The sequence below is a fragment of the Hyla sarda genome, chromosome 4 (assembly GCF_029499605.1).
Source record: "Hyla sarda isolate aHylSar1 chromosome 4, aHylSar1.hap1, whole genome shotgun sequence".
Lineage (NCBI taxonomy): Eukaryota > Metazoa > Chordata > Amphibia > Anura > Hylidae > Hyla > Hyla sarda.
The window spans coordinates 338,523,068-338,548,496 of NC_079192.1; the positions used below are offsets into that span (position 1 = coordinate 338,523,068).

General features: G+C 41.1%; 1 protein-coding gene across 4 annotated transcripts in view; it reads right to left on the bottom strand.

Annotated features, from left to right (window-relative positions):
• Positions 1-25,429, bottom strand: part of LOC130267163 (rho GTPase-activating protein 7-like) — a 336,912-nt gene that overhangs the window by 44,682 nt on the left and 266,801 nt on the right. The window contains exon 1 of one of the 4 annotated variants that reach the window (XM_056516497.1): positions 6,823-6,997. The exons of 1 other annotated variant lie outside the window; for it this stretch is intronic. In XM_056516497.1, coding sequence (XP_056372472.1) covers positions 6,823-6,832 — 10 coding nt within the window. In that variant the 5' untranslated portion in view covers positions 6,833-6,997. Of the gene's footprint in view, positions 1-1,327; positions 1,411-6,741; positions 6,998-25,429 lie in introns of those variants that run through there. 2 more of the 4 variants (XM_056516496.1, XM_056516498.1) reach the window with 2 other exon arrangements.

The window sequence follows — 25,429 nt, forward strand, 5'->3', positions numbered from 1 at the left end:
GAAGTGATATTGGGAGGTTTGACTGTATGAATATGGTAAGAGTGAGATTGACCAGCACCATCTGTCTCTGTAACTTTGAAATGCAAAAACGGTCTAGCCATCTAAACATGAGATGCCTTCTCCTATTCAAGACAGACATTTTTGAGATTTGCAGTGTTGTCAAGACCCTGACCCTGTGAGGTTTCTCCTCTCTAAAATCCAATGGGAGGCTCATACCATGATGTTTACACCTAATGGATGAACTATTGATCTGCACATACTATGCCTGGCATCTGCTGTCTGGATGGTCATCTAAACAATGATGCAGTGGTCTCCTTGTGGGTATGTGTCAGGCTAAGACTAGACAGCAGCATTCCTTGCCTGCAGCCTTGTCAATGCCATAATTGTTGGGGGGAGTAGACTGTTCCACCACATCTGCTAGAGGTAGTGCATTACTTGGCAGGAGTAATGTATTTAACAAGGATCCAGAAATATGGCACCATTAGGCAAGGGCTAAATGGCAACTTTGGTTCTGCAACATTAAGTATTGGGGGCTTCTAAAAGCAGATATATACGGGTATGTTTAAGGCTATGCTCACACTGTGGAATGACCGCACAGAAAATGTCCATGCTGAAATTCCAAACAGCGGTACGCCAGCAGAACACGGCGGCACTAGGACCGCTTGAAAATGCGCTGTCTAATAGACCAGGTTTTGAGACTTCACCAATTGCAAAAACAAATTGGCAGCAGCACTCCACTGAGCACTGGGCAGCAGCACTCCACTGAGCACTGGGCAGCAGCACTCCACTGAGCACTGGGCAGCAGCACTCCACTGAGCACTGGGCAGCAGCACTCCACTGAGCACTGGGCAGCTCTAATCGAGCAAGCAGAGTATGGACACAACCGTCTAGGAGACTCATGTACACAATGCACACGGATTTCTAAAGAGAGCTGAGCAGATAAGATGGGACACTAGGCTCGGTCGAGTGCTTCTGCTCCTTCGTTCGCACCCCCACTGATCCAAACTTCTAATGTGTCTCTTTAAAATGGCAAAAGTTTGCTGAAAGTTTAAATACACTAATATACCTAGTCCCTCTTCTCCCTGATGTGCTTTTGTGAGGCCCCAATATTTGATATTGCACATACAAAGTCGCCATTTAACCCTTGCCTAAAGGTGCAAATCTCTGGATCGTTGTCTAATTCTTTTACTTTATTTCAGGGTGCTTTCCCCCTTATTCCCATTTAAACCCACATTAGGCCAGAGATGCACGGAATCAAGCTGCAACACAACTAATGATAGTGAAATCCATCAAGTATAGACATCTGGTCAAGGTAGCGGCTACTTACAGGTCCTAATATGACCTTATAACTTGTGAAGCAGAATCGTGAGAGAATTGTGGGCCGTGCGACTTCCACCTGGGCCAAAGTCACCAAGTAGCCCTTTCCTTATTCCTAGTGAAATAAAAATAAAAAAGCATGTTTGCATTTACAGCTGAAATGTAAGGCTCCTTATAGTTTTACCATAGAAAGTTCAGTTCCACAGAAGTTGATGTTCAAAATTGTGTCAGGAAAAGGAAAAGTGTGGTATGCCCTCTCGCTTTACAAAAAGGAATAGGGAAACCATACTAACTACTACTTCTACTACTAACTAACCATGGTATAAGTGAGGTCACCACAACAGCTAACACAAAAGCATCCATCCTATTATTTAGTTCTTAGAAAGGTAAGCTGTCGCCAGAGTATGGCAGCAACTTGCCCCAGTTTTTAGCACTGAAGACACATGCACGCTTATCTGAACCCTATGGGGGAGATTTATCAAAACCTGCCCAGAAGAAAAGTTGCTGAGTTGCCCATAGCAACCAATCAGCTCATTTCTTTCATTTTTAAAGAGGCCTGTGAAAAATGAAAGAACTTATCTGATTGGTTGCTATGGGCAACTCAGCAACTTTTCCTCTGAACAAGTCATAAATCTCCCCCTATGTGTATGGGGCATTTAGGAGAGATATCTGTGGGCAGAGACAGATATCTAACCTGTAAGGCTAGGTTCACACTGTGGAATTTCTGGGCAGAATTTCTGCCGGAGATCGAACCGGCGGCACTAGGACTGCGCAAACTGCATTGCTGTCCCCATAGATCTCAATGCATTTCTGAGCAGATCTCCCAAAAGCTCCACCCAAAAATGCATTGCTGTCTATGGGGATGGCAATGAAGTCCTTGCGGTCCTATTGCCGTCTGCTACATCTCCGGCGGAAATTTTGCCCAGAGATTCCATAGTGTGAACCTAGCCTAAATCTAGCTTAAAAAGGAGCACTCCACTGGAAAATTATTATTATTTTTTTTTTTTTAAATCACCGGGTGCCAGAAAGTTAAACAGATTTGTACATTACTTCTATTAAAAACATTTTAATCCTTCCAGTACTAATCAGCTGCTGTTATGATCCACAGGAAGTTATTTTCTTTTTGAATTTCCTTTCTGCCTGACTAGTGCTCTCTGCTGACACCTCTGTCCATTTCAGGAACTGTCCAGAATAGGAGCAAATCCCCATAGCAAGCCTATCCTGCTCTGGACAGTTCCTGACATGGACAGAGGTGTCAGCAGAGAGCACTGTGGTCAGACAGAAAGGAAATTCAAAAAGAACTTCCTCTGTAGTATACAGCAGCTGATAAGTACTGGAAAGATTAAGATTTTTTTTAATAGATGTAATTTACAAATCTGTTTAACTTTCTGGCACCAGTTGATTTAAAAAAAAAAAAAAAAAAAAATTCCAGGGGAGTACCCCTTTAACGAAAATGGACATAAATGTACGTCATGGTGACGTGGTACTTAAAGCGCCATGACGTACATTTACGCGCCGCCATGATCGTCATGCGCGGCAGGTCCCGGCTGCTAACAGCAGCCAGGGACTCACCGGACATCCGCGATCGCGCAGGTGTCCGCCATTAACCCCTCAGATGCCGTGATCAATACAGATCACGGCATCTGCGGCAGTGTGGAATTTTGAATGGATGATCGGATCGCCCGCAGTGCTGCCGCGGGGATCCCATTATCCAGCATGGTAGCCGGAGGTCCTCTCACATGGCTCCGGTCGTCTCCCGGGGTCTTCTGCTCTGGTCCGAGATCGAGCAGAAGATCACCGATAAACACTGATCAGCGCTATGTCCTATACATAGCACTGAACAGTACTAGCAATCAAAGGATTGCTATAGATAGTCCCCTATGAGGACATAAAAAGTGTAAGGAAAAAAATTTGAAAAATCCCCTCCCCCAATAAAAAAGTTAAACATCCGTTTTTCCAATTTTACCCGAAAAAAGCGTAAAAACAAAAAACAAAACACATTTGGAATCGCTGTGTGCGTTAAAGTCTGAACTATTAAAATATATTGTTAATTATCCCGTACCGTGAACAATGTAAACTTAAAAAAAATAAAGTTCAAAATTGCTGCTTTTTTGTCACATTTTATTCCAAAAAATTTGTATACAAAATTAAGAAAAAGCAAAACCTAAGCAAAACTAGTACCGATAAAAACTACAGATCATGGCACAAAAAATTAGCCCTCATACCGCCCCATATATGGAAAAATTAGAAAGTTATAGGTGGTCAAAATAGGGCAATTTCAAATATAAAAATTTTGTTAAAATGGTTTGAGATTTTTTTAAAAAGCGGTACAATTATAGAAAACAATCATTTTAATCGAATTGACCCAAAGAATAGGAAAACCTGTCATTTTTACCGGAAAGTGTACAGCGTGAAAACAAAACCTTCCAAAATTTGCTAAATTGCGTTTTTTCTTTTCAATTTTCCCACATAAATAATATATTTTTTGGGTTGCGCCATACATTTAATGGTAAAATAAATGATGTCATTACAAAGTACAATTGGTGACGCAACAAACAAGCCCTCATATGGGTCTGTGGATGGAAACATAAGAGAGTTATGATTTTTAGAAGGCGAGGAGGAAAAAACGAAAATGCAAAAATAAAATTGGTCTGGTCCTTAAATGGGCACTGTCACCAACTTTATTTTTTGATATGTTGTAGTACTTCTGTACTACAACATATCTCTAATATACTTTTATTTTATTTTTTTTCATTAAAAAGATTTAATTTACATTTAAAAACCGGCTACTGAAAAAGGACAGATTTTGGAGTGGCAATCCGTGCTTTTTCAGTTAGGCTGCATTCGCTCCCTGCCTGTCAATCAGACAGGCGGGAGCGAGCGCATTGGCTTCCCGGCCACTGGCTGGGAGGCCACTCCTCCCGCACATCGCCGCCACCGCCTCGTTGCCGCCGCTGTCCCTGCACGCCCGCTGCCGGATTCTGCAGTAACTGCAAGTGTAATGAGGGAACGGGGTATGCGGGGCAGGGGGGCGGGAGGAGGAGAGAACGGGCTAGTGCCGTAGCGGGGGGGGGGGGGGACGTGCTAGCAAAAAAAAAAAAAAAAATAGGATGGTGGGAGCTACCCTTTAAGGGGTTAATAAACAGATACTAGTAAATGGTTACATTACATTGTGGCCTGGCTCTACAACAGAGTCACTTTGCCCCTGGACAAGCTATGATTGCTTTAAATGTTTAAAGAAGCACACTATCAGATAGCCAACATATACAATAGGTAAACATTGGAACTGAAGCGGAGTGCCCCCATCAGTAGGGAGAGAGGCTACAAAGAGTGTCTGCTTCTGTAGGACCCGACATATCCGTATGTCACAGGATAGAACACTAAATTGAACAGCTACAATGCCTCATTTCTCCTATGGAGGCGCTGTAGAGGAGCTGAACACGTGCCGCTAGGTATATATTACAGCTGATCGCTAAAGGTCCTAGAAGCAGGACACTCTCTTTAAAGGGGTACTCCAGCGTTCTGAACGCTAGATTTGGCAACCTTCACCTTAGTAGATGAGAATGTCCCCATGCAGCATCAGAAGGGACAAGTGGTGATGATGAGGATCATCTTATGATCCTATTACCTGAACAGGTTAACTCCACTGACAAGCCAAAGGGCAAATGGCTACAACCGTTTCCCAACCAGTGTGCCTTTAGCTGTTGCAAAACTACAACTCCCAGCATGTCTGGACAGCCAAACGCTGTCCAGGCATGCTGGAAGTTGTAGTTTTGCTACAGTTGGAGGCACCCTGATTGGGAAACACCGGGCTAGAAGGATCACAGACTCCCCTAGGTTCATAATGGACACATCCATACCTTCCTAAACACAAGGCCAGGTCCACAACAATTTGGGGAGATCTATCAATACCGATGCAGTTGCCAACAGCAACCAATCCAATCGCATCTTTCATTTCTCTGGTTGCTATTGGCAACTGCACGTTTTGATAAATCTCCCCCTTACAGAGAAGCACAAGCAATGTCTCTCTTAGAGTAATGCACTAAAATGCTGCAAATTTTGACGTCCTTATTTAACCAGGATCTGAACGCAAGACTACTGGAGTAAAGATAAGCATCTAAATGTTGTGATGTGTTGTGCATTGATTATTTCTGTTAAAGAGAAGGTTTTACCCCATTTAGGACTGTGTTTCCCAACCAGGATGCCTGCAGCTGTTGCAAAACTACCACTCCCAGCCTTTGGCTGTCTGGGCATGCTGAGAGTTGTAGTTTTGCAACAGCTGGAGGCATCCTGGTTGGTAAACACTGATTTAGTACATGAATTGTGGGAAGGAAAGATGTATTTGCCTTATAGCACATCTAGAAGTGAAAGCAGGGACAGGGTGGGAATCTTCGGACTGTCGTAGACATTGAGATCTATGTTGAGGACCATAGACTTGGATACAGACTACATTTAGTCCTGAGCACAATGGTGTCCAGCAGGGAATATCATCATACAGGCAAATATTTATTCCTTGTAAGAACAACAGTGCCCCCATATCTGTCATACACATAGGAGAGCAAGGGTCTAACCCAGGGCTCAAGTCCTGCAGGAACGCATGGGAACTAAGTTCCTGCACTTTTTCCACTGCAGTAACACCGTTCCCATTAGCAGAAGTCCTGCAGCACCAGCCCTTGTCAGCCCAAATCTTAAGTGAGTTCCCACACTTTTTTCCCCCAGGACTTGACCCCTGGTCTAACTCAACCGAGAACAACAAAGCCCAGCACTACACACACACCACAAGGAGTATCACTGGCCAATTGTGGATTTATTACTAGGAATAGAAATCCTGAGATCACCGATCACTCCCTGGGGCTCCACAATGCACTGGTCATCCAGATGATCCACAATGCACTGGTCATCCAGATGATCCACAATGCACTGGTCATCCAGATGATCCACAATGCACTGGTCATCCAGATGATCCACAATGCACTGGTCATCCAGATGATCCACAATGCACTGGTCATCCAGATGATCCACAATGCACTGGTCATCCAGATGATCCACAATGCACTGATCATACAGATCCACAATGCACTGATCATACAGATCCACAATGCACTGATCATACAGATCCACAATGCACTGATCATACAGATCCACAATGCACTGATCATACAGATTCACAATGCACTGATCATACAGATCCACAATGCACTGATCATACAGATCCACAATGCACTGATCATACAGATCCACATTTTGGGAAGCGCTGCCATAGACAAATGTGAACAAGACCCATCAGGTTATTCCAATAAGCGCTGATCACTATCCAGAAGGCTCCAGGGAGAGGTGCCCAGCAGCAGCCCTGCCACCATCCTGAGCCCTGGCACTGCCCTCCAGCACACAGCCTTAAATGAGTAAAGAAGTCTTAGAACTCACGTGTTACTATCATTTTTGCTCAATCCTCCCCAGTTAAAGCATTAAGTAGCAGTAGTAAGAGTTGTCAAACAAGATCCTCACTGGTATCCATATATCCCCAGGAAGGCGCCAGCCCCTCCGGACGGTTATCTCCGGCAGTAAGGTGACATAGTGGCGGCGGTACCGCAGCGTCCTCTCCACAGCCGCACTGCCCGCTCTCTACTGAGCTCCTCAGCTGCTGTGCGGCCGGGAAAAGGACTGGGGCGGGGCCTCGGCGCGGGAGAGGGCGGGGCCCGGAACTTCTCAGAGGGACCCGCTCTATCGTGTGAACAAGGGGATGGTGCTTCCCTGTGTGAAGGAGTCTGGTCCAGGACCAGCACATGATGTCATGTAACATACAACACGTACTCCTGTGTCCTTCACGACGGACACACAATGATGTAACGTCCACCATACACCTGAATATCTCACTACATGATAACATGCAACATGCTACATATACAAGGTGTATTATAGTGTGGTGTGTGACACAGGTGTATTATAGTGTGGTGTGTGACACAGGTGTATAATAGTGTGGTGTGTGACACAGGTGTATTATAGTGTGGTGTGTGACACAGGTGTATTATAGTGTGGTGTGTGACACAGGTGTATAATAGTGTGGTGTGTGACACAGGTGTATAATAGTGTGGTGTGTGACACAGGTGTATAATAGTGTGGTGTGTGACACAGGTGTATTATAGTGTGGTGTGTGACACAGGTGTATTATAGTGTGGTGTGTGACACAGGTGTATTATAGTGTGGTGTGTGACACAGGTGTATTATAGTGTGGTGTGTGACACAGGTGTATTATAGTGTGGTGTGTGACACAGGTGTATAATAGTGTGGTGTGTGACACAGGTGTATTATAGTGTGGTGTGTGACACAGGTGTATTATAGTGTGGTGTGTGACACAGATGTATTATAGTGTGGTGTGTGACACAGATGTATTATAGTGTGGTGTGTGACACAGGTGTATTATAGTGTGGTGTGTGACACAGGTGTATTATAGTGTGGTGTGTGACACAGGTGTATTATAGTGTGGTGTGTGACACAGGTGTATTATAGTGTGGTGTGTGACACAGGTGTATTATAGTGTGGTGTGTGACACAGGTGTATTATAGTGTGGTGTGTGACACAGGTGTATTATAGTGTGGTGTGTGACACAGGTGTATTATAGTGTGGTGTGTGACACAGGTGTATTATAGTGTGGTGTGTGACACAGGTGTATTATAGTGTGGTGTGTGATCCAGGTGTATTATAGTGTGGTGTGTGACACAGGTGTATAATAGTGTGGTGTGTGACACAGGTGTATTATAGTGTGGTGTGTGACACAGGTGTATTATAGTGTGGTGTGTGACACAGGTGTATAATAGTGTGGTGTGTGACACAGGTGTATAATAGTGTGGTGTGTGACACAGGTGTATTATAGTGTGGTGTGTGATCCAGGTGTATTATAGTGTGGTGTGTGACACAGGTGTATTATAGTGTGGTGTGTGACACAGGTGTATTATAGTGTGGTGTGTGACACAGGTGTATTATAGTGTGGTGTGTGACACAGGTGTATTATAGTGTGGTGTGTGACACAGGTGTATAATAGTGTGGTGTGTGACACAGGTGTATAATAGTGTGGTGTGTGACACAGGTGTATTATAGTGTGGTGTGTGACACAGGTGTATTATAGTGTGGTGTGTGACACAGATGTATTATAGTGTGGTGTGTGACACAGATGTATTATAGTGTGGTGTGTGACACAGGTGTATTATAGTGTGGTGTGTGACACAGGTGTATTATAGTGTGGTGTGTGACACAGGTGTATTATAGTGTGGTGTGTGACACAGGTGTATTATAGTGTGGTGTGTGACACAGGTGTATTATAGTGTGGTGTGTGACACAGGTGTATTATAGTGTGGTGTGTGACACAGGTGTATTATAGTGTGGTGTGTGACACAGATGTATTATAGTGTGGTGTGTGACACAGGTGTATTATAGTGTGGTGTGTGACACAGGTGTATTATAGTGTGGTGTGTGACCCAGGTGTATTATAGTGTGGTGTGTGACACAGGTGTATTATAGTGTGGTGTGTGACACAGGTGTATTATAGTGTGGTGTGTGACACAGATGTATTATAGTGTGGTGTGTGACACAGGTGTATTATAGTGTGGTGTGTGACCCAGGTGTATTATAGTGTGGTGTGTGACACAGGTGTATTATAGTGTGGTGTGTGACACAGGTGTATTATAGTGTGGTGTGTGACACAGGTGTATTATAGTGTGGTGTGTGACACAGGTGTATTATAGTGTGGTGTGTGACACAGGTGTATTATAGTGTGGTGTGTGACACAGGTGTATTATAGTGTGGTGTGTGACACAGGTGTATGGTGTATTATAGTGTGGTGTGTGACACAGGTGTATTATAGTGTGGTGTGTGACACAGGTGTATTATAGTGTGGTGTGTGACCCAGGTATATTATAGTGTGGTGTGTGACACAGGTGTATTATAGTGTGGTGTGTGACACAGATGTATTATAGTGTGGTGTGTGACACAGGTGTATGGTGTATTATAGTGTGGTGTGTGACACAGGTGTATTATAGTGTGGTGTGTGACACAGGTGTATTATAGTGTGGTGTGTGACACAGGTGTATTATAGTGTGGTGTGTGACACAGGTGTATTATAGTGTGGTGTGTGACACAGGTGTATGGTGTATTATAGTGTGGTGTGTGACACAGGTGTATTATAGTGTGGTGTGTGACACAGGTGTATTATAGTGTGGTGTGTGACCCAGGTATATTATAGTGTGGTGTGTGACACAGGTGTATTATAGTGTGGTGTGTGACACAGATGTATTATAGTGTGGTGTGTGACCCAGGTGTATTATTGTGTGGTGTGTGACACAGGTGTATTATAGTGTGGTGTGTGACCCAGGTGTATTATAGTGTGGTGTGTGACCCAGGTGTATAATAGTGTGGTGTGTGACACAGGTGTATTATAGTGTGGTGTGTGACACAGGTGTATTATAGTGTGGTGTGTGACCCAGGTGTATAATAGTGTGGTGTGTGACACAGGTGTATTATAGTGTGGTGTGTGACACAGGTGTATTATAGTGTGGTGTGTGACCCAGGTGTATTATAGTGTGGTGTGTGACACAGGTGTATAATAGTGTGGTGTGTGACCCAGGTGTATTATAGTGTGGTGTGTGACCCAGGTGTATTATAGTGTGGTGTGTGACACAGGTGTATTATAGTGTGGTGTGTGATCCAGGTGTATTATAGTGTGGTGTGTGACACAGGTGTATTATAGTGTGGTGTGTGACACAGGTTTATTATAGTGTGGTGTGTGACACAGGTGTATTATAGTGTGGTGTGTGACACAGGTGTATTATAGTGTGGTGTGTGATCCAGGTGTATTATAGTGTGGTGTGTGACACAGGTGTATTATAGTGTGGTGTGTGACACAGGTGTATTATAGGGTGGTGTGTGACCCAGGTGTATTATAGTGTGGTGTGTGACACAGGTGTATGGTGTATTATAGTGTGGTGTGTGACACAGGTGTATTATAGTGTGGTGTGTGACACAGGTGTATTATAGTGTGGTGTGTGATCCAGGTGTATTATAGTGTGGTGTGTGACACAGGTGTATTATAGTGTGGTGTGTGACACAGGTGTATTATAGTGTGGTGTGTGACCCAGGTGTATTATAGTGTGGTGTGTGACACAGGTGTATTATAGTGTGGTGTGTGACACAGGTGTATTATAGTGTGGTGTGTGACCCAGGTGTATTATAGTGTGGTGTGTGACCCAGGTGTATTATAGTGTGGTGTGTGACACAGGTGTATTATAGTGTGGTGTGTGACCCAGGTGTATTATAGTGTGGTGTGTGACACAGGTGTATTATAGTGTGGTGTGTGACACAGGTGTATTATAGTGTGGTGTGTGACCCAGGTGTATTATAGTGTGGTGTGTGACACAGGTGTATTATAGTGTGGTGTGTGACACAGATGTATTATAGTAGAAACCTTGAAAGAAGAGATCGCAGACGGCACTCACGGAAACAGCAAGAAGTTTATTCGGGATCGCTGGTCCACGCAACAACAACGACAGGTAAGTCGACCGGTTTCGCGCTACACAGAGCGCTTACACGTGACCTCTGTCATCAATTAACCCTTCCCCCTTAAATACATGCACCAGGTAATACAAAAATAGAAAACTAGACGTTACAGGGTTAAAAGCACAAATATGGTGTGTGGTATAGAGAGACTAGCATTAGTATTTACTAATTAGCTATAACAGCGCCTAAAACTGTGTAACACTATCGGAGGTAATGCATAGTATTTAAAACGCTAGGTGTGAACATAGATCCTATGCTAACAACATCCACCTGCACTATGGAAATACATTAAAATCCTCCCGTAGGTTTAGTCCTAGTGGTCCTATGGCGTCTGTAAGTATAATCATTTCAGATTCTTTTTGTAACAATAATTTATGTCTATCTCCACCAAATTTTAAGGGTGCAACTGTTTTTAATCCTAGGAATTTTAAATCTTCAATTTTGTTATTGTGTTTATATTTCATATGTTCTATTACTTTTGGGCAGCCTTTTCCAGTAGTGAGTGAACGAAAGTGTTCCCTAATTCTTTCATGCAAGGGTCTTATGGTCTTCCCAATATAGTAAAAACCGCATGTACAAACTAATGCATAAACAATATAGGTAGATTTGCATGTCACAAAATCATGGATATCAATATTCTGTGACCCTAAATGTATGCTTTTCGTTTGTATCATGTGAGAACATAAATTGCACTGTCCACATTTAAAACATCCTTGTGGTTTTGATTTTTCTATCCAGTTTTTGGACATATCATCTTGTAATCTACCTCGTACAATATGATCTCTAATATTCTTAGTTCTGCGAAAAGAAATTAATGGTTTATTCAACTGTGTTTTACTTAAGATATCATCCTGCTGGAGAATATGCCAATTTTTATGTATCGCTGACCTAATTTTATGTTCCATAGGGCTGTACATGAAGGAAAATGTAAAATTTTTTGTTTGATTTTCTATATTTAATTTAGCACGGTCATTATCATGTTTTTTTATGTGTTTTATGCAACAATTGACTGCGAGGTATTTTCCTGACCTTAAATAGTGCCTCACTCAGGACATAAAAAACATGATAATGACCGTGCTAAATTAAATATAGAAAATCAAACAAAAAATTTTACATTTTCCTTCATGTACAGCCCTATGGAACATAAAATTAGGTCAGCGATACATAAAAATTGGCATATTCTCCAGCAGGATGATATCTTAAGTAAAACACAGTTGAATAAACCATTAATTTCTTTTCGCAGAACTAAGAATATTAGAGATCATATTGTACGAGGTAGATTACAAGATGATATGTCCAAAAACTGGATAGAAAAATCAAAACCACAAGGATGTTTTAAATGTGGACAGTGCAATTTATGTTCTCACATGATACAAACGAAAAGCATACATTTAGGGTCACAGAATATTGATATCCATGATTTCGTGACATGCAAATCTACTTATATTGTTTATGCATTAGTTTGCACATGCGGTTTTTACTATATTGGGAAGACCATAAGACCCTTGCATGAAAGAATTAGGGAACACTTTCGTTCACTCACTACTGGAAAAGGCTGCCCAAAAGTAATAGAACATATGAAATATAAACACAATAACAAAATTGAAGATTTAAAATTCCTAGGATTAAAAACAGTTGCACCCTTAAAATTTGGTGGAGATAGACATAAATTATTGTTACAAAAAGAATCTGAAATGATTATACTTACAGACGCCATAGGACCACTAGGACTTAACCTACGGGAGGATTTTAATGTATTTCCATAGTGCAGGTGGATGTTGTTAGCATAGGATCTATGTTCACACCTAGCGTTTTAAATACTATGCATTACCTCCGTTAGTGTTACACAGTTTTAGGAGCTGTTATAGCTAATTAGTAAATACTAATGCTAGTCTCTCTATACCACACACCATATTTGTGCTTTTAACCCTGTAACGTCTAGTTTTCTATTTTTGTATTACCTGGTGCATGTATTTAAGGGGGAAGGGTTAATTGATGACAGAGGTCACTTGTAAGCGCTCTGTGTAGCGCGAAACCGGTCGACTTACCTGTCGTTGTTGTTGCGTGGACCAGCGATCCCGAATAAACTTCTTGCTGTTTCCGTGAGTGCCGTCTGCGATCTCTTCTTTCAAGGTTTCTACGCTTATGCTTATGGCGGACTGAGCACCGGATTTGTGGCATTTGGACCTGAAGGTGCAGTGATCCAGTATACTCCGGCAGAATCGTGAGTGCGGCAGTGCCGACATTTTCCTTCTCCATGTGTTCAGATGTATTATAGTGTGGTGTGTGACACAGGTGTATTATAGTGTGGTGTGTGACACAGGTGTATTATAGTGTGGTGTGTGACACAGGTATATTATAGTGTGGTGTGTGACACAGGTATATTATAGTGTGGTGTGTGACACAGGTGTATTATAGTGTGGTGTGTGACACAGGTGTATTATAGTGTGGTGTGTGACACAGGTGTATTATAGTGTGGTGTGTGACACAGGTGTATTATAGTGTGGTGTGTGACACAGGTGTATTATAGTGTGGTGTGTGACACAGGTGTATTATAGTGTGGTGTGTGACACAGGTGTATTATAGTGTGGTGTGTGACAAGTGTATTATAGTGTGGTGTGTGACACAGATGTATTATAGTGTGGTGTGTGACACAGGTGTATTATAGTGTGGTGTGTGACCCAGGTGTATTATAGTGTGGTGTGTGACACAGGTGTATTATAGTGTGGTGTGTGACCCAGGTGTATTATAGTGTGGTGTGTGACACAGGTGTATTATAGTGTGGTGTGTGACACAGGTGTATTATAGTGTGGTGTGTGACACAGGTGTATTATAGTGTGGTGTGTGACACAGGTGTATTATAGTGTGGTGTGTGACACAGGTGTATTATAGTGTGGTGTGTGACACAGGTGTATTATAGTGTGGTGTGTGACACAGGTGTATTATAGTGTGGTGTGTGACACAGGTGTATTATAGTGTGGTGTGTGACACAGATGTATTATAGTGTGGTGTGTAACACAGGTGTATTATTGTGTGGTGTGTTACACAGGTGTATGGTGTATTATAGTGTGATGTGTTACACAGGTGTATGGAGTATTAAAGTGTGGTGTGTGACACAGGTGTATGGTGTATTATAGTGTGATGTGTTACACAGGTGTATGTTGTATTATAGTGTGTTGTGTGACACAGGTGTATGGTGTATTATAGTGTGATATGTTACAAAGGTGTATGGTGTATTATAGTGTGATATGTTACACAGGTGTATGTTGTATTATAGTGTGATGTGTTACACAGGTGTATCATATGGTGTATTATAGTGTGATGTGTTACACAGCTGTATGGTGTATTATAGTGTGATGTGTTACACAGGTGTATGTTGTATTATAGTGTGGTGTGTTACACAGCTGTATGGTGTATTATAGTGTGGTGTGTGACACAAGTGTATGGTGTTTTATAGTGTGGTGTGTGACACAAGTGTATGGTGTATTATAGTGTGATGTGTTACACAGGTGTATGGTGTATTATAGTGTGGTGTGTGACACAGGTGTATGGTGTATTATAGTGTGATGTGTTACACAGGTGTATGGTGTATTATAGTGTGATGTGTTACACAGGTGTATGGTGTATTATAGCGGGATGTGTTACACAGGTGTATGGTGTATAAAAGTGTGGTGTGTTACACAGGTGTATGGTGTATTATAGTGTGATGTGTTACACAGGTGTATGGTGTATTATAGTGTGATGTGTTACACAGGTGTATGGTGTATAAGGGTACGTTCCCACACGACGTATTTTGCTGCGTATTTGCTGCGTATTTGGTGCTGCGTATTTTCCTACCCATTGACTTCAACAGAGAAAATAAAATACGCAGCAGCAAATACGCAGCAAATACGCCGTGTGGGAATGTACCCTTATAGTGTGGTGTGACACAGGTGTATGGAGTATTATAGTGTGGTGAGTTACACAGGTGTATGGTGTATTATAGTGTGGTGAGTTACACAGGTGTATGGTGTATTATAGTGTGATGTGTTACACAGGTGTATGGTGTATTATAGTGTGGTGTGTTACACAGGTGTATGGTGTATTATAGTGTGATGTGTTACACAGGTGTATGGTGTATTATAGTGTGATATGTTACACAGGTGTATGGTGTATTATAGTGTGATATGTTACACATGTGTATGTTGTATTATAGTGTGATGTGTTATACAGGTGTATCATATGGTGTATTATAGTGTGATGTGTTACACAGCTGTGTGGTGTATTATAGTGTGATGTGATACACAGGTGTATGGTGTATTATAGTGTGGTGTGTTACACCGGTGTATGGTGTATTATAGTGTGGTGTGTTACACAGGTGTATGGTGTATTATAGTGTGATGTGTTACACAGGTGTATGGTGTATTATAGTGTGGTGTGTGACACAGATGTATGGTGTATTATAGTGTGGTGTGTGACACAGGTATATGGTGTATTATAGTGTGGTGTGTGACACAGGTGTATGGTGTATTATTATGTGGTGTGTTACACAGGTGTATGGTGTACTATAGTGTGATGTGTGACACAGGTGTATGGAGTATTATAGTGTGGTGAGTTACACAGGTGTATGGTGTATTATAGTGTGGTGAGTTACACAGGTGTATGGTGTATTATAGTGTGATGTGTTACACAGGTGTATGTTGTATTATAGTGTGATGTGTTACACAGGTGTATGGTGCATTATAGTGTGGTGTGTTACACAGGTGTATGGTGTATTATAGTGTGATGTGTTACACAGGTGTATGGTGTATTATAGTGTGATGTGTTACAGGTATATGGTGTATTATAGTGGGACGTGTTACACAGGTGTATGGTGTATTATAGTGTGGTGTGTGACACAGGTGTATGGTGTATTATAGTGTAATGTGTTACACAGGTTTATGTTGTATTATAGTGTGATGTATTACACAGGAGTATTATAGTCTGGTGTGTGACACAGGTGTATGTTGTATTATTGTGTGATGTGTTACACCGGTGTATGGTGTATTATAGTGTGATGTGTTACAGGTGTATTGTGTATTATAGTGGGATGTGTTACACAGATGTATGGTGTATTATAGTGTGGTGTGTTACACAGGTGTATGGTGTATTATAGTGTGGTGTGTTACACAGCAGTATGGTGTATTATAGTGTGGTGTGTGACACAGGTGTATGGTGTATTATAGTGTGGTGTGTGAGACAGGTATATGGTGTATTATAGTGTGGTGTGTGACACAGGTGTATGGTGTATTATTATGTGGTGTGTTACACAGGTGTATGGTGTACTATAGTGTGATGTGTTACACAGGTGTATGTTGTATTATAGTGTGGTGTGTGACACAGGTGTATGGTGAATTATAGTGTGGTGTGTGACACAGGTGTATGTTGTATTATAGTGTGATGTGTTACACAGGTGTATGTTGTATTATAGTGTGGTGTGTGACACAGGTGTATGGTGTATTATTGTGTGGTGTGTTACACAGGTGTATGGTGTATTATAGTGTGATGTGTTACACAGGTGTATGTTGTATTATAGTGTGGTGTGTTACACAGCTGTATGGTGTATTATAGTGTGGTGTGTGACACAAGTGTATGGTGTTTTATAGTGTGGTGTGTGACACAAGTGTATGGTGTATTATAGTGTGATGTGTTACACAGGTGTATGGTGTATTATAGTGTGGTGTGTGACACAGGTGTATGGTGTATTATAGTGTGATGTGTTACACAGGTGTATGGTGTATTATAGTGTGATGTGTTAAACAGGTGTATGGTGTATTATAGCGGGATGTGTTACACAGGTGTATGGTGTATAATAGTGTGGTGTGTTATACAGGTGTATGTTGTATTATAGTGTGATGTGTTACACAAGTGTATGTTGTATTATAGTGTGATGTGTTACACAGGTGTATGGTGTATTATAGTGGGATGTGTTACACAGGTGTATGGTGTATTATAGTGTGGTGTGTTACACAGGTGTATGGTGTATTATAGTGTGGTGTGTTACACAGGTGTATGGTGTATTATAGTGTGATGTGTTACACAGGTGTATGGTGTATTATAGTGTGATGTGTTACAGGTATATGGTGTATTATAGTGGGACGTGTTACACAGGTGTATGGTGTATTATAGTGTGGTGTGTGACACAGGTGTATGGTGTATTATAGTGTGATGTGTTACACAGGTTTATGTTGTATTATAGTGTGATGTATTACACAGGAGTATTATAGTCTGGTGTGTGACACAGGTGTATGTTGTATTATTGTGTGATGTGTTACACCGGTATATGGTGTATTATAGTGTGATGTGTTACAGGTGTATTGTGTATTATAGTGGGATGTGTTACACAGATGTATGGTGTATTATAGTGTGGTGTGTTACACAGGTGTATGGTGTATTATAGTGTGGTGTGTTACACAGCAGTATGGTGTATTATAGTGTGGTGTGTGACACAGGTGTATGGTGTATTATAGTGTGGTGTGTGAGACAGGTATATGGTGTATTATAGTGTGGTGTGTGACACAGGTGTATGGTGTATTATTATGTGGTGTGTTACACAGGTGTATGGTGTACTATAGTGTGATGTGTTACACAGGTGTATGTTGTATTATAGTGTGGTGTGTGACACAGGTGTATGGTGAATTATAGTGTGGTGTGTGACACAGGTGTATGTTGTATTATAGTGTGATGTGTTACACAGGTGTATGTTGTATTATAGTGTGGTGTGTGACACAGGTGTATGGTGTATTATTGTGTGGTGTGTTACACAGGTGTATGGTGTATTATATTGTGATGTGTTACACAGGTGTATGTTGTATTATAGTGTGGTGTGTTACACAGGTGTATGGTGTATTATAGTGTGGTGTGTGACACAAGTGTATGGTGTTTTATAGTGTGGTGTGTGACACAAGTGTATGGTGTATTATAGTGTGATGTGTTACACAGGTGTATGGTGTATTATAGTGTGGTGTGTGACACAGGTGTATGGTGTATTATAGTGTGATGTGTTACACAGGTGTATGGTGTATTATAGTGTGATGTGTTACACAGGTGTACGGTGTATTATAGCGGGATGTGTTACACAAGTGTATGGTGTATAATAGTGTGGTGTGTTACACAGGTGTATGTTGTATTATAGTGTGATGTGTTACACAAGTGTATGTTGTATTATAGTGTGATGTGTTACACAGGTGTATGGTGTATTATAGTGGGATGTGTTACACAGGTGTATGGTGTATTATAGTGTGGTGTGTTACACAGGTGTATGGTGTATTATAGTGTGATGTGTTACACAGGTGTATGTTGTATTATAGTGTGATGTGTTACACAGGTGTATGTTGTATTATAGTGTGGTGTGACACAGGTGTATGGAGTATTATAGTGTGGTGAGTTACACAGGTGTATAGTGTATTATAGTGTGGTGAGTTACACAGGTGTATGGTGTATTATAGTGTGATGTGTTACACAGGTGTATGTTGTATTATAGTGTGATGTGTTACACAGGTGTATGGTGCATTATAGTGTGGTGTGTTACACAGGTGTATGGTGTATTATAGTGTGATGTGTTACACAGGTGTATGGTGTATTATAGTGTGATGTGTTACAGGTATATGGTGTATTATAGTGGGACGTGTTACACAGGTGTATGGTGTATTATAGTGTGGTGTGTGACACAGGTGTATGGTGTATTATAGTGTGATGTGTTACACAGGTGTATGTTGTATTATAGTGTGATGTGTTACAAAGGAGTATTATAGTGTGGTGTGTGACACAGGTGTATGTTGTATTATAGTGTGATGTGTTACAGGTGTATTGTGTATTATAGTGGGATGTGTTACACAGATGTATGGTGTATTATAGTGTGGTGTGTTACACAGGTGTATGGTGTATTATAGTGTGGTGTGTTACACAGCAGTATGGTGTATTATAGTGTGGTGTGTTACACAGGTGTATGGTGTATTATAGTGTGGTGTGACACAGGTGTATGGAGTATTATAGTGTGGTGAGTTACACAGGTGTATGGTGTATTATAGTGTGGTGAGTTACACAGGTGTATGGTGTATTATAGTGTGATGTGTTACACAGGTGTATGGTGTATTATAGTGTGGTGTGTTACACAGGTGTATGGTGTATTACAGTGTGGTGTGACACAGGTGTATGGAGTATTATAATGTGGTGAGTTACACAGGTGTATGGTGTATAGTGTGGTGAGTTACACAGGTGTATGGTGTATTATAGTGTGGTGAGTTACACAGGTGTATGTTGTATTATAGTGTGATGTGTTACACAGGTGTATGGTGTATTATTGTGTGGTGTGTTACACAGGTGTATGTTGTATTATAGTGTAATGTGTTACACAGGTGTATGGTGTATTATAGTGTGGTGTGTTACACAGGTGTATGGTGTATTATAGTGTGATGTGTTACACAGCAGTATGGTGTATTATAGTGTGGTGTGTTACACAGGTGTATGGTGTATTATAGTGTGGTGTGTTACACAGGTGTATGGAGTATTATAGTGTGGTGTGTTACACAGGTGTATGGTTTATTATTGTGTGATGTGTTACACAGGTGTATGGTGTATTATAGTGTGGTGTGTTACACAGGTGTATGGTGTATTATAGTGTGGTGTGTTACACAGGTGTATGGTGTATTATAGTGTGATGTGTTACACAGCAGTATGGTGTATTATAGTGTGGTGTGTTACACAGGTGTATGGTGTATTATAGTGTGGTGTGTTACACAGGTGTATGGTGTATTATAGTGTGATGTGTTACACAGGTGTATGGTGTATTATAGTGTGGTGTGTTACACAGGTTTATGGTGTATCATAGTATGATGTGTTACACAGGTGTATGGTGTATTATAGTATGATGTGTTACACAGGTGTATGGTGTATTATAGTGTGATGTGTTACACAGGTGTATGGTGTATTATAGTGTGGTGTGTTACACAGGTGTATGGTGTATTATAGTGTGGTGTGTTACACAGGTGTATGGTGTATTATAGTGTGGTGTGTTACACAGGTGTATGGTGTATTATAGTGTGATGTGTTACACAGGTGTATGGTGTATTATAGTGTGATGTGTTACACAGGTGTATGTTGTATTATAGTATGATGTGTTACACAGGTGTATGGTGTATTATAGTGTGATGTGTTACACAGGTGTATGGTGTATTATAGTGTGGTGTGTTACACAGGTGTATGGTGTATTATAGTGTGATGTGTTACACAGGTGTATGTTGTATTATAGTATGATGTGTTACACAGGTGTATGGTGTATTATAGTGTGATGTGTTACACAGGTGTATGGTGTATTATAGTGTGATGTGTTACACAGGTGTATGGTGTATTATAGTGTGATGTGTTACACAGGTGTATGGTGTATTATAGTGGGATGTGTTACACAGGAGTATGGTGTATTATAGTGTGGTGTGTTACACAGGTGTATGGTGTATTATAGTGTGGTGTGTTACACAGGTGTATGGAGTATTATAGTGTGGTGTGTTACACAGGTGTATGGTTTATTATTGTGTGATGTGTTACACAGGTGTATGGTGTATTATAGTGTGGTGTGTTACACAGGTGTATGGTGTATTATAGTGTGGTGTGTTACACAGGTGTATGGTGTATTATAGTGTGATGTGTTACACAGCAGTATGGTGTATTATAGTGTGGTGTGTTACACAGGTGTATGGTGTATTATAGTGTGGTGTGTTACACAGGTGTATGGTGTATTATAGTGTGATGTGTTACACAGGTGTATGGTGTATTATAGTGTGGTGTGTTACACAGGTTTATGGTGTATCATAGTATGATGTGTTACACAGGTGTATGGTGTATTATAGTATGATGTGTTACACAGGTGTATGGTGTATTATAGTGTGATGTGTTACACAGGTGTATGGTGTATTATAGTGTGGTGTGTTACACAGGTGTATGGTGTATTATAGTGTGGTGTGTTACACAGGTGTATGGTGTATTATAGTGTGGTGTGTTACACAGGTGTATGGTGTATTATAGTGTGATGTGTTACACAGGTGTATGGTGTATTATAGTGTGATGTGTTACACAGGTGTATGTTGTATTATAGTATGATGTGTTACACAGGTGTATGGTGTATTATAGTGTGATGTGTTACACAGGTGTATGGTGTATTATAGTGTGGTGTGTTACACAGGTGTATGGTGTATTATAGTGTGATGTGTTACACAGGTGTATGTTGTATTATAGTATGATGTGTTACACAGGTGTATGGTGTATTATAGTGTGATGTGTTACACAGGTGTATGGTGTATTATAGTGTGATGTGTTACACAGGTGTATGGTGTATTATAGTGTGATGTGTTACACAGGTGTATGGTGTATTATAGTGGGATGTGTTACACAGGTGTATGGTGTATTATAGTGTGATGTGTTACACAGGTGTATGGTGTATTATAGTGTGATGTGTTACACAGGTGTATGTTGTATTATAGTATGATGTGTTACACAGGTGTATGGTGTATTATAGTGTGGTGTGTTACACAGGTGTATGGTGTATCATAGTATGATGTGTTACACAGGTGTATGGTGTATTATAGTGTGATGTGTTACCCCAGTGTATGGAGTATAAGGATGTGTTCACACGGAGCTTTGGCTCAGCATTGATCAGTGTTATCAGTGCTCTGCTGCTCTAGCCTGCCATGGCTGACTGGAGCCTTAGAGGTGGCAGGTACGGCTCTCACGCTGTCCACACTGATCTGATCAGAACCCGCGATTTTGCAGTGGATGTCCCAATCAGCTCCGCTGAGCTACTGGAACCCTTAACTCCTGCATTTAGATGGCGCAATCCCCTTTAATCATGGCGTCTAAGGGGTTAATGCCAGGCATCAGTTTGATCAAGGATGCCCGGCATTAATCATGGGTCTTGGCTTCTGATAAAAGTCGGGACCCACTAGGTATAAACTGCGCTCAGCTCGCAGTGATGTGGAAATCCTATTGCTCGATGCCCGGGACATGTATTTCCGGTCGCTGGGCAGGGGAATTTTTCATAGATTTAGCCCTGTATTGGGCAAGCAGGGCCGGACCGACTTTCTCCCCTCCTTTTTTTTTATGCCGGTGTGAGGTTCAGGAGCGGATGCAGACTTGCATGGGATGCAAGTCTGCACATCAGACCGACACTCAGGGTGTATGGATTGGGCTCCTGACTCGAGCTTGCTCCATACTCTGCAGCCCCCGGCTAGAAGCCGAGTGCCGCTGCTTATATCCCGACATGCAGCTATTGCCGCAGCCGGCTATTAACCCTTTAGGTTACTGCTGTCAAAGTTGACAGTGGTGTCTAAAGGGATCTTTTAACCATCCCTGGCGGTCTAGCCGGATGGATCAGCCGCCCGCAGCGTGACTGGGGTGGGGGAGATGATCCCCTGTGGAGGTCTTACCTCTGCATTCATGGCTGCCCCCATAGATCTGCATTTGATTGAGCCTGCCTTGAGCAGGCTCAACCAAAAGAACACAGATCAATGGAGTTCAATAGAACTGCATTGGTCTGTATGAGGAATCTAAATGATTCCTCCTAAAAAAGTGTATTTAAAAAAAAAATGTTTAATAAAAGTTTAAACACCCATTAACCCCTTCCATATTAAAAGTTCATATCACCCTCCTTTTCCATATAAAAATATGTAAACATAATAAAAATAAACATATTTGGTATTGGCGCGTGCGTAATTGGACGAATTATAAAAAAAATTAAATGTTATATCCTGTACGGTAAATGGTGTTAACGTAAAAAAAAATACCAAATCACAGAATTGCATTTTTTATGTTTAGAACATCATATCCCAGAAAAAATGAAGGAAAAAAGTGTTCAAAAAGTCTGATCAAAAAGTCGTACCAAAATGGTACGGATACAAACAGCATATTACGGCTCAAAAAGGATCCCTCATACAGCCCAGTATACGGAAAAATAAAGGTGTTATAGGAGTCAGGAATTTTTGTTGTTTAAATTTAAAAGTTTAAAAAAAATTATTATTAAAACATGAGGGAAACTGAACAAATTTGGTATTTGTGTAATCAAGCCAACCCAAAGTATCAAAATAATATGTAAGTTTGACCACAAGGTGAATGGCGGAAAAAAGAAAGCCCCAAAATGTTCATGTTTTTCATTTTCACCTCAGAGCATAAGTTATGGAAAAATGAAAGATGTCATTACAAAGTATACTTGGCCCCGCAAAAAACAAGCCTCATATGGGTCTATAGATGGATAAATAAGAGCTATGACTATTATACGATGAGGAGGAAAAAACGAAAGTGCAGAAACAAAATAAAGACCTTATTTACAGACTATTTTGGTTGAAATTATTTTATCTACCAGGACAAGTGGGTTTTCTGGTGGGACAAGTAGATTGTGTTCCACTTTAGTCCCCTGGACAAGTATTTTTATTTATTTTTTTTATTTCCACACCCCTGGCTCGTGAGCGTTCTTCGAACTGCGGGAGCAGGACCATGGCATACAGGTATGTCCTTGGTCCTTAATTACCAGGACGCAAGGGTGTACCTGTATGTCCTTTCATCTTTAACAGGTTAAATGGGCATCACATATTGCTTTGTTTTCCTTGAGGTGGCATTACCCGGGAACTGAACACTTAGGCTATGTTCACACTTCGGAATGCCTGCACAGAGATTTTTCTCTGATCTGACATTAAGGAGACTGCGGGCACTGGCATATTATGTCGGCACTAGGATTGCACAAGAATGCGGTGTCTCATAGACGGCAATGCATTCCGTGTGGGGTCCCCAGAAAGGATAAATAGGTTCATTCTTTCCGCAGACACGTAATTCTGAATTTCCACAGCAGAAACATTTGGTGCAGAAATTCCACTGTGTGCACAGCGCAGCAGAATCCCATTGGATTCAACGGGACTCTGCTGCAGCAGAATCTCCCTGCTGAATTCCAATGTGGAAATCCGCAAGGAAATTCCGAGGTGTGAACATAGCTTTACAGCAAAGTGACACTTTGTGATCTTATTTTCATGGGACTTTTCTAATAAGTAGCTATTTTACAAAGCAAACAACCCATTTTAAACTAGTGTATCTCAATCCATATATTCTAAGCACAAAGCAACTGTTCATTTGCGCTGACTGTAATAATTTATACATTTATTCTTCATGTAATGTGGATCATATATCTCGCCTACATGTGGGAAATGCTTGGACATTAGCTTAGTGATATGGTTGCCGCCTACAAGTTTCAGCTGGAGAGGGTTGTTAACTTCTATCATTCAGTCTAGACAACAGCAAGGCATGTAACATGTCCTAGTGCAGGCTTCTAAGATGAAAGCCGCCTATTCCAGCTGGGTCCAGTTGTGTCTGTAGTTTCCTTATCTCTTATTTAAAGGCACAGAGATAAGGAGTTTTGCCTGTGGTAAAGATAAATGGTTCTTCTGCTAGAAGAGGAACTAAGGCCTTACAACTGCTCATGTTTATGTGTAGGTATCAGTACAATTATGCATGATAATATTTATACTTGTTGTTCTTGATATTTAAGTATGTATTATTATTTTTTATAGAAATAATATTCTACAGTATTTATTAAACAAGTTTGAATGTTAATACAATTTTAGCATGAGCTCAATAACTGACCAATGTAAGTTAGTCATTTACATTTAGGCTTTTACTTATGTCATATGAGATTACAATAACATCTGCTTATTCGGCAAATAGGGTTTATCTATGTGTGTGGATTTTTATCAATATTTGTTTTGTTTGGAGGATCCACAGTGTATAAATGTTCGATAGCTTAACTATAGATACATATGACTGTATGCAGACTATAGCAGGCTCTTGTGTTATTGTAGGTGTTATGATGCCGGTCTCTAGGACACTGATCTTTTTGCCTGAACATGACATGTTTCAACATAAATGGGGTTATTTGGAGAACACTGTGGAAGAGTATTAGTACACCAAGTCTTCTTGTATGACAAGTCTTCAGATCACATCAGTCTGACAAGTGCGTTGGTGTCATTCTTTGGGCATCAATATTTAACAGATAAATACATTTCTTAGCAGATGAAATGTAGATTTTCTTTTTCAAAGAAAACTATACATTTTACTATAATACATGCTGGAAATATATAATTTTACACTTTCGAGTCGTTGTCAGTTTGTCACTGAAGTAATGAAAGTGTGATGGCCCAGTATGGAATGGTGTTGCCCCGTACCTTCTTTCTTGCCCTGTCCGGCAGTGTCCCCAGGGCCCCCTGTAGTTATTTCCCCATTTGTACATATGTTTTGTATTATAAGATGTGTTATACCTTTAATAAAATGTACCATGTAATTGTTACCCAGGAGGTACCAGTGACCAGCTGACCACAGGGGTGAGCTATGGGCTCCCTGCTAGTCTCCCCATATAAGCCCTGGGTGGAGCTAGCTTCTCTCTCATTGCTGAGGTCCAGTCACGCTGTCTCAGTGTGTGTGTCCAGAGTATTGGAGGCCTCAAGCCCAGTCTGCAGCCACAGTCACGTGCAAGTAAGCTAAAACTGCAATAATTGTCAGTCACCAGTCAAGTCGTCTG